The sequence below is a fragment of the Passer domesticus genome, chromosome 2 (genome assembly GCF_036417665.1).
Source record: "Passer domesticus isolate bPasDom1 chromosome 2, bPasDom1.hap1, whole genome shotgun sequence".
NCBI classification, from domain to species: Eukaryota; Metazoa; Chordata; class Aves; order Passeriformes; family Passeridae; genus Passer; species Passer domesticus.
Genome location: NC_087475.1, coordinates 5,164,089 through 5,173,997, shown reverse-complemented (window position 1 = coordinate 5,173,997; position 9,909 = coordinate 5,164,089). Strand labels below are relative to the sequence as shown.

Below are 9,909 nucleotides of genomic sequence, written 5' to 3'. Positions count from 1 at the left end.
CCTTGACCTGCGAGCCTAAATCCAGCCGAAATCCCACCCATTCCCTGCTCGCCTTCCCTGCAGAAGCCGCCGTCGCCAGGGGACGGGCGCGGTGCCGGTACCTGAGCCAGGAGGGGATGGATTTGGGGCCATTTGGGGCCGTGCGGGGCAGTCCTGGGACCCTCCAGGGCTCCGCTCGCCCGCAGCTCGGGCTGGAGGTGCCGCAGGGTCCCCGCTCGCCATCCCGGGGCTGCGGTGGCCCGGGAAGGAAAAAGAGCTCGGCCTTTCCCTCGGCACGGCCGGGCCGGGCTCTCGCTGCTCTGGTGGGATCATTACAGAGCCCGGGGGAGCTTCAGCAGCCTCGCTGCCCGCCGGCCAGGCCTCTGGATTAATGTGAAGGACCGGGGCACTGCGCCTCCCATCCCCCTCGGGATGCGGGGCCGCGTCTCTCCTCTCCTCTCCTCTCCTCTCCTCTCCTCTCCTCTCCTCTCCTCTCCTCTCCTCTCCTCTCCTCTCCTCTCCTCTCCTCTCCTCTCCCGGTGGCTCAGGGGACCCGGGCCGTGTCCCCGTGCGGGTGGCACAGGGACACACGCGTGGCTTTGTGTCCCCAAAGGCTGCTCGAGGGCTCCCGTCGGGTTAAACCCGGCCGGGCGCGGCTCAGTCCTGCCCGGGCTGGGCTCAGTTCCCTCACTCGGGACATGACGAGGGACTCGTGGCTTTTGTGACAAAGCTCTGCAGAGGTGGCCCCGAGCTCCCCGAGGCAGGGGTCCCGAGGGTGCCGGCACCTTCTCTCCGGCAGCTCCGGGGTTAAGCCCCGCTCAGCGGAGCCCGGCGGGGCTGCAGAGCCGCGGCTGCCGGCGGGGCGGCCCCTCCGGAGCTCGGCCCCCTCCCCGGCGTGTACCAGGGCAGTGTGTACATATTTGTGTACAAACGTGTCTATAAACATGTAAAATGTGTGTCACACAGGCGGCACCGATGAGTGCCGTGTCTGCCCGAGCCAGAGCCAGGCACGCTTCACCCAGACCCACAACAACGCTGGGAGCTCTCGGGTGGTTTCCCGGCGGTGCCGCGGGGCTGGGGAAGGGCCCCACGCGTGTCACAACCCCACACACCCCCGTGTCCCCTCCCCAGCGGCCAGGCTGGGGCGACACGGCCCCCTCGGGGTCACCGAGAAGGGCAGCGAGGGGCAGGGGGCTCGGCCGGCCCGGGCCGGGGCTGCCCCAGGCGGCGGCCCCCGCCCCCGGCTCCCCCCGGGCCGGCCTCCCGTCCCCCCGCAAGTGCTAACTGCGGCTCTGCGCCGGCTCCTCTGGATTTGGGTCCCTCGGAGGGCGCTGCGCGGGAGGACACGTCACGGATACATTATCCCCTCCCCTCCTGAGGCTCTCCTGGCTTTCTGCAGCCTTTGCTAAAGAATTAAGCGAGAGGTCCACTTCAGAGCTCCTTCTGCCCCTGGGAAAAAAAATAAATAAAAAAAGGCGAGGGAAGAAAAGGAAAAAAAAAAAAGCGGAGATATCGGTGCTTTCAGACGAGGAGCGTGGCGGCTGTGATTTCCGAGAGGAGGGGAATTTTGCCTTCGATCCTTGCCGGATTGCGGGAGGTGAATGTAGCAAACCCTCCCCTTGCCTTTGAAAGGCATGTCTCTGCCAAAGAGCTACCGCTTCGCTCTTGAAATACGTGACAAATAAAAAAGAAACAAAAAAAAAAAAAAAATAGAGAGAGGAAAGACTCCTATCTTTCAAATTCTTTTTCTTTAAAAGGAAAAAGAAAAAAAAAAAGAAAAACAACAACAAAAAGAACCAACCAAACCAATAAATAAAAGCAACAAAATCAATGCCGCGCCTTTGCCAGCGCTCGGACTTGTTTGGAAAGAGACAACGCTGAAGTGGCACTGGTCCCGAGGAAAACGGATCCTTTAATTTGACTCCGCATGAGAAGCGCATTTGGAGCCGGGCGCAGCGGCCGCAGCGGCAGGAGCAGCCCCGCAGCCCCCGCAGCCCCCGCAGCCCCCGCGGCCGGAGCCCCTCGGGCACGGGCGGAGCAGCAGCGCCCTTCGGGCCGAGCGGAGCGCAGAGGCGGAGGGGAAGGAGAGCCTCTGATCCCGGAGCACTCCACCATCAGCCGCAGGCACCGGCTGTGACTTTGGTTCGTCGTGTCCTCGGCATCTCGGGCTCCGGGACCAGCTCGCTTTGCACTTCGTTCGACGAGCAGCGCCGTCGTTCTGTTCCCTTTTTTTTCTTCTTCTCCTTATTTGAGAGACACGATGTCCAAAAATGGTTCAGCCTGCTTAGCCCAATGATTTCTTGCATGGACCCTCTATTTTCCTCCTTTTTTTTTTTTTAATTATTATTTTTGGATGGGGCAGGATCGAGTAGAAGAAATCGTTCGGTGAAGGGACCCCAGCGGTTTGCCCCCCATTAAGGAGAAGATCAAGATCCGATTCCCAGCTGCACGCAGAGGACGGGGGTTGCCGTGGGTCTTTCAGTCTGGCTTTCAAAGCCCTCGCTGCTGCAGGGTCAGAGCAGAGCTGCCTTCTCCGAGCTGCTTTCCTGTCCTGCTTGCAGCTCAGAGATCGCCTCCCCCCTCCTCGCACCATTTCTGTTCGTGTTCGTTTTGTTCGGTTGGTTTAGCTTTATTTTTTTTCCTCCCCTTTTTTTAATCTTTTTTTTCCGCCCCTTTCGTTTATTATTATTGTTAATTATTTGATTTGATTGGGGTAAATCGCCTTCCATAAACGAAAATACTAACTCTGCAGTCGAAATCCATGCCCCCTGCCATTCGGAAGAACCGGGTCTAATATGCCAGTGACATCCGCGCCTTGCAGCAGTCGCGATGAAGGAAAAATCCAAGAACGCGGCAAAGACTAGACGGGAAAAAGAAAATGGAGAATTCTACGAACTGGCCAAACTCCTGCCCCTGCCCTCGGCCATCACCTCGCAGCTGGACAAGGCGTCCATCATCCGCCTCACCACCAGCTACCTGAAAATGCGAGCCGTCTTCCCCGAAGGTAAAATCAGCTCCAAGGCTCCGGGAGCCCGCACGGGAGGGACGGGAGAGAGCGGGGAGGGGGTGCTGCGCTGGCCACGACCCCAGCAGCGCCCTGGCAGCAGGCAGGGGATGCCTGCAGGGGTCTCAGAACGGGCTGAGCGAGCGAGCGAGGGGGGATTGAGGGAAAAGCGGGCTGAGAATGAGCCCGTCTGCCCCAAACCCGGCGGCGGTGGGAGGCAGAGCCGGCAGCTTCATCCCCCCTTTTCCCCCTCCTCCTCGGCTGCCGCCTCAGCTCCCTTGGCTCTTGGGGACCGTCCCGATGAGAGCGGGCTCGGTTCGTGCGTGCAGCCCCGGCCCGGCTCCCGGGGACGGCCTCGGGTTGAAAAACCAACTGTGGGGTTGTTGTTATTATTATTTTGTTTTGGTTGGAGTTCTCTGGAGCCAGGGAAGCAGGCTGGGAAGGAAGGCGCGGCCGCTCCGCAGCGAGGCCCTGCGGCTTCTCCCGGGGAGAGAGGGGAGAGAAGGAGGGGAAAGAGGGGAAAGAAGGGAAAGAAGGGAAAGAAGGGAAAGAAGGGAAAGAGCGTCCGAGCCCAGCCCGGCCCGGACCCCGCTGCTCCCCGGCCGCGCCTGGGCTCCCCTGGCTCTTCTCGGGGACCACCCAGCAGCGAGGCCCGGCATCAATCCCGCAGGGTTTGGGGGAAATCATCCCCTCGGGAGGCTCCTGCCTTCCCCCGAGCGCCCTCGGGGCCGGTGGCCAGCGGAGCCCCGGCCGCCCGGGCTGTGGCTGCGGCCGCCGAGCTGATGCGAGCGGCGGAATGAAGCGCTGGGCAGCGCCTGCGGGTGGCTAAATAAAGGCCAGCAGCTTTGTCATTTGTTTGTGCCTCTCCGGACTAGGAGCAGGGTGAAGGAATTAGCGAATTCCGCAGGGGAAGGTCTGCTCTCCGGCGCGGTTTCTAAGGAGCTTTATTAAAAGGCTAAAAAGAAAAAACACAACCAAAAATAAAATAGGGGGAGGGCGGGGGGGAAAAAAAAAACCCTCCCAACCCGAGCAAAGCTTACCGTCGTGGCCTTTTAATTCAGAAAATTCGGGAGACACGGAGCAGCCGTGCTATTATGGGAAGCCAGGGCTCCTTTAGTGAGCCAGCGGAGCAAAGGGAGCGAGGCGCTGCTCCGCCGCGTTTTCCAGCCATTATTCCCCACCGGGAAATACCCCGATGAGAACTAGAGCGTCGTAATTTCGAGGGGGGCTGTGGGGAGGTCACTCGCCGGCCGTGCCTGGCGAACGTGCCCCCGAACGCCTTTGATTTAGGAGGGAGGAAAAGCGGCACGTTTCGAGATGCTGCTGGATGCGTCCCGGCTTTTCCAGCCCTGCTGATCCTCAAGAGCAACGAGCCGACCCCGAGAGCAGGTTTATACCCACAGCTCGGGTGTGTTTTATGTGTCTGTCTTCCCTAAACAGGCCGGGCGTGCGCTCCCGCACACTCTGCTTATTAAGGGCAACGTTTAAATGCATACAGCGAATTCCTGATCTTTCATCGTCTTAAGTACGGCTGGAAATACATTTAAAACCAAAGCTTTGCATCCAGGGATGACAGGCCGGGGGAATTACCTCCTCCGGTCCCCGAGCCCTGCGTTTAGTGCCTGGCAGGGTGCAGGGGAAAGGGGGGAGCCGGGAAGAGGCGGCCGCAGAAGGATTTTTTTAGGGGGGGTTCCACGCAGTCCCGCATCACCCAAACTTCCCCTCTCCCTCGGGATTTGCCCGTGGAAGGAGGGGAGAATGGTCCCCATCCCTCCGTCCTTCTGTCCGTCCTTCCTCCCCCCTCCTCATACTCGGCTACTGGTTTCCAGTTGGCTTTACTGGGAGGGGAAACAGCCCGGAAAGGCGTCCCAGCTTAAATCCTGACCCATGGGTGCCGGGCCGGGAAATGAAGGTGGGCACGTAGCAGCAGCCGGGGCTGCCCCAGCCGTCACCCTCTGAGGCTCTGAGAGGTGACAGGGCGGGGGGGACAGGTCTGAGACGGCACCAGACCCGTGCTAGGCCCGGACTAACTGCGGCCAGCACGGCCAGAAACGCTGTTCAGCTGCAGACCTGGCTTACAGCTCCGTCTGGACTGGAGGGGAAAAGAGACAGGGAGAGGGTTGTGTTTTTAAACCCCTCGGTGGATGGCTCACCCCCTGATTTCCACACGTAGTTTAGGAAAAGTTTGAGACCCTCAGCGAGGTGACTGATCCCGGCCGGGCTTGGGCCAGGTCTCTGCTCAGCCCGGCCGGGCTTTTCCCGAGGATGGACCGAACCCGCTCGGGCTCCAAGGAGCGAGAACGAAAGGGGATTTTTATCCCGGCTCCTTTCGCCCTGCAAGGGACAGGTTCGGGCTCCGAAATCGCAGATTGTGCCCTGCGGTACCGCTGCGACCTTGAGATTCAGGAGTTAAAGTCAGGACACAGAAACCTCCAGCCTCCCGCTCTCTAACACCGTCTTCTCTCGTGTTTGGGTTTGGTTTTGGTTTTTTTTGTTGTTGTTGTTGTTGCCACGGCTTTGTTGCTGTAGAACAAAAATACACCACGAGTCGTCTTTTATCTCCGCTGTCAGTATTTTATTTTATTTTATTTTTATTTTGAAAAGGAGCTAATGAAAGAAAGAGAGGCGAGAATGAATCGCGTTTAAAAACTGCGATTCTCTGCCCCCCGGTTGCGGCAGACTGGTGAAATCGTCACCCTCTCCCTCCCCCATCCCCGACTCAGTGCCCAAAACCGATTATGAAATTGGACATTTATGGTTGTTTAAACCGGATGGGAGCCAGCTAATTAATATGTGACCCAAAATACAATGTGCGCAATACAAAATAATCTGAATAAAGTGACGGAGCGGTGGATCTCAGACCTTCCTTATTCCGCGAGGCAGACAATAGAAATTACTAGGAATATTCACAGACTTCGGTCCCCACTTAAACCTGGCCACGAATGTATATTTTAAGAAAATCAAGGCGAATCGCAGCTAATTCATCTGATTGTCACACGCGCTCGGAAAAGGTTCGTTTAATGAATTAAACAAATAAATAAAGCGCCAGGCGTGAGTAATCCCTTTTGGAAAGCCAGCCCCTATTGTACTAACCACTAATAGTGACATTAAAGGTCTTACTAAAACAAAAGTGCTTTTTTAAGGCTTTTCCCGGGGCCGTTCCCAGGCGGCGGGAGCGGCGGCCCCGCGGCGCGGGCACGGGCGGCGGGGTCGGGGCGGGGACGGGCGGCGGGGTCGCTCCGGTCTCTCCCGGCCGGAGGGAGAGGAAGGGCGGGGGTCACTCCCGTGGGTCTGCCCGTGACCTCCGTGTGTGTAGGACGCCCGCTTTGGGGCCTCTTAACGCGACCTGGTGGGTTGGGCTCGGCTTTGCGCGGGTGTCCTGCGGGGCAGATTTGTTAGAGTATTTTTCCCCCCGCTTTTTTTTCTTTTTAATTTATTTTTTTTTTCTAGGAGTTCACACTTTAATTCTTTTAAAATTTAATTTAATTTTTATAAAAGAAAATTCTTGATCTTTCCGCCCGTCCTTCCCACCGCCTTCCCGACGCTGAGCCCGCGCGTCCCTGCCCGGCCCTGCTCCTTCCCAGACCGGCCCTGACCTGGGGGCTTCCCCCTCTCAGAGGTTCCCCCGGCCGGGCCCGGGTGTTCCCCGCTGGCTCCGGGCCCATCGCGGCCCCAGGGATCCGGCTGAGATGCCCCGGCCCCGCTGCAGAGGGGGCTCGGTGTCAGCGCTGCCCTCGCCCCCTCCTCGCGGGGTGACAGCAGAGCCTCGGAGTTCGCCTAAACGAGGGGCACAAAGCTCGGTGGAGCTCGGGGACACCCCTCGGGAATATCCCCGAGGCTCTGCAGGTCGAGGGAGGCGCAGCCGCGCCGGGGAAAACCCAAAAAAGCAGAATTGACGGCGAGCCCCCGGGGTTTGTCGTTGTTCCTTGTGGAGGCTGGGGGACCTTGGGCTCCGGGGCACAGCCCAGCAGACACAAAGGAAACAGTCCAAGTTACAGGGCAACCCGATACTGAACGTAATACATGGCTGAGTAATTCTTGTAGCAGAATCCCAAGCTGAAAAGCTACCGGGCTTTCAAAATGTGCGTGTGGACGAACTTCTGTATGCCGACAGCAAAGGTGGGAGCCGTTCCCAAATATTTCTAGATCTTGTTACAGTTCCACTCACCCCGCTGGCTCCCTGGAAACCGGGAAATGTACAAATGGTACAAAGTGAGTGCTGAGGTACTTTGAAAAACATCCAGAGATGTCAAAAGGGACGGAGGGCGATTTTGTCCGTGTTTGCACGGGGAGCGAGAGGCGTTTGTACGAAAATCCCCAATTTTTCAACGGCAAAAGCAGCAGAAATTTTGGGGTGTTTGTTTAAAACCCCTTGGACTCCGGGCCGGAGCTGTCGGAGCCGGAGCTGTCGGAGCCGGAGCTGCCTCCCGGTGCCCGGCGGGCACGGCTGCGCTTGGGGCTTCGCCCTGGGGGGACAGACACCGCTCCGAGCACCAGGAAAAGCAGGAGAGGGGCTCACCTCGCCCACGTCTGCTGCAGAGAGGTGCCAGAAAAGCGGAGGCTGAGCCTGGGGCTGGGCAGGCACATTCCCGCTGCCGGAATCCCCCCAGCCCGCTGGATCTGGGCGATCCCTGAGCCTCTGGCACGGCAAAGGAGCCGCGCTGGGGCCGGGCCACCCCCACGGGTGCTCCCAGAGTTTGCTGGGATGCTGCAGGGAATTCTCTCTCGAGGTCCGGTAATTCCTGCTGCGAGGGGACACCTGGAAATGTCCCCGTGCGGTGACAAAGCCGTGTGGGACACCCGGCAGCATCCCCAGACTGGGATCGCCTCCCATCCCGGGCAAGTCCCATCCCGCAGGAGGGTGCGGGGAAGGCTCGCTGTGGATCCGCAGCGATTTTGGCCTCGCTCCGGGCCAGGGAGAGAATTTGTGTTATTTCCCGGCCGGGCAGGGGCAGCCAGGCCCAGCCTATGGCATCCATACATTTACAGGGACGCGCGTTCGCAAATGTCTGGGAGGAGAAGTTAATGGGCGTTAGTCCTTTATTCGAATGTAAGGTTTTATTCGTTTCGTTTTCACCTTTAAAGCGATCTGCTGGCGGATTAAATGATAAAATCGCCGGCTTTAAAATAAGCTCAGACGAATGCCAGGCTGATCCACCGAACGTGTTTACGTTTGATGCGCGTTCGCGTTTGCGACTCCAATTTAAAATTCCAAAGGGAGCGAATCTGAGCAAGTGACATTTTTTATTCAGGGTTAGGAGAAAAACTCAAAACTCGTGCAGATTTTGGGATGCTGAGAAAGGACAGGACGGAGCGAAATGTCTCGCACGGGGGGCGCGGAGACGCGGCTCGTTCTTGAAGAGTTTCGTGAGAGATCCAGGAATAAATCTGCTCCGACTTTCGGAATGGAAGAGCTCAGGGCAGTTTTTACACAGACGTGTGAGATTCTTTGTAGGCTAGCAGTCTCATATTTCGAAATTTGTAATTAGTAAATCGAAATAAGGGCAAACCCCGCGGCGCAGGGACAGACTCTGGAGTTTGCGTTGTTGCCGTTTCGGGAAAGAAACTGCGGGATGACTCCGCGATTCCCAAACTTTTTCTCCCGAGAAACAAAAAAGCCTTTTAGCAAAAAGGACATTTTTGCCGTGTCTCTGGAAGTTTAGGAGCCTTTTCCAAACGAGGAATTGGGGAAAGGCGGAGAAAAGCGCGGATTTTCGTTTGGCTCTCCCGAACAAATTTCCCAGCGCTTCTTTCAGCGCAGGGAAGGTGTGCTTCCCTTTCCCACGGGAAAACGCCGGAATTCCCGGAATTTGGAGACACGGACAAGGGGTGGGGATGCAGACCCCTCTTTTTGGGTGCTGCTGCTGCCTTGGGATGGCGAAAAGGAGGGATCAGGGCCAGCCCAGGTCCCCGGTATCCCCTGCCTGGCTCGGGAAGATCTTTAGCGCTTTCCCGGAGGGAACGGGACACGGAGCCAAGCACAGGGAAAGGAATTAAAACCCTGGGAGAAGCACCGCGTCCTCCCCGCCGCCTCCAGCGGGAGATCCTGCCCATCCCAAGGGATGCCTCAAGAGTGGAGAGAAATTCCCTTATCATTCCCAGACCGGGTTTAAGTGGACAGAGAACAAACGGATCCGGAATCGCGGCGCTGGAGCTCAGGGCAGGAATTTCTGCCAGTTTTCCCTCCCGTTCCGGAGGCACAGCCGGGAGAAAGGAGATTTCTTTGGAAGCCCCTGGGCGGCCAGAGGGGGGAAACGCGGGACTCGGTTTCATAGCGGGGCATCCGCGAAACGGGCCGGAATTCCAGGCTGGCAGTCCCCAATCCCCGCCTTTCATCCAGGGCTACCTGCCAAAAAAACCCTTCTTGGGTTTTGAGGCCTCCCCGAAGCCGGGGGTTGTTGTTTCTGCCCACAAACGAGGCACAAACTGATGCGGTCCCGTCCTTCCCTTCCCCTGCACCCCCTGGGCAGTGACCCCTCTGCCACCGGGAGCCCGAGGAGTGCCCGGCCCTCGGCATGGCACAGGGAGCCCCCGGCTCCTCGGGGAGCCGCTGAGAGGCTCCTTTTTACCCTGGAAAACCAACCAAACAAACAAACAACCAAACAACCCAACCAACCAACCAACCCACCAACCAACCAACCAACCAACCCAACCAACCAACCCAACCAACCAACCAAACAAACAACCAACCAACCCAACCAACCAACCAAACAACCCAACCAACCAACCAACCAACCAACCAAACAACCCAACCAACCCAACCAACCAACCAAACAACCCAACCAACCCAACCAACCAACCAAGCAACCAAGCAACCAAGCAACAAACCAGCCAACCAAACAACCAAACAACCCAACCAACCAACCAACCAACCAACCAACCAACCACCCAACCAGCCCAACCAACCAACCAGCCAACCAAACAAC

The 9,909-nt window shown here is 58.1% G+C and overlaps 1 protein-coding gene across 1 annotated transcript in view; it reads left to right on the top strand.

Moving 5' to 3' along the window:
• The first annotated feature begins 2,618 nt into the window (after positions 1–2,618).
• The window catches only part of SIM2 (SIM bHLH transcription factor 2), a 59,069-nt gene continuing 51,778 nt past the window's right edge, over positions 2,619–9,909 (top strand). The window contains exon 1 of the mRNA XM_064406605.1: positions 2,619–2,983. Within this exon, the coding sequence (XP_064262675.1) occupies positions 2,809–2,983 (175 nt within the window). The 5' untranslated portion in view covers positions 2,619–2,808. The remainder of the gene's footprint in view (positions 2,984–9,909) is intronic.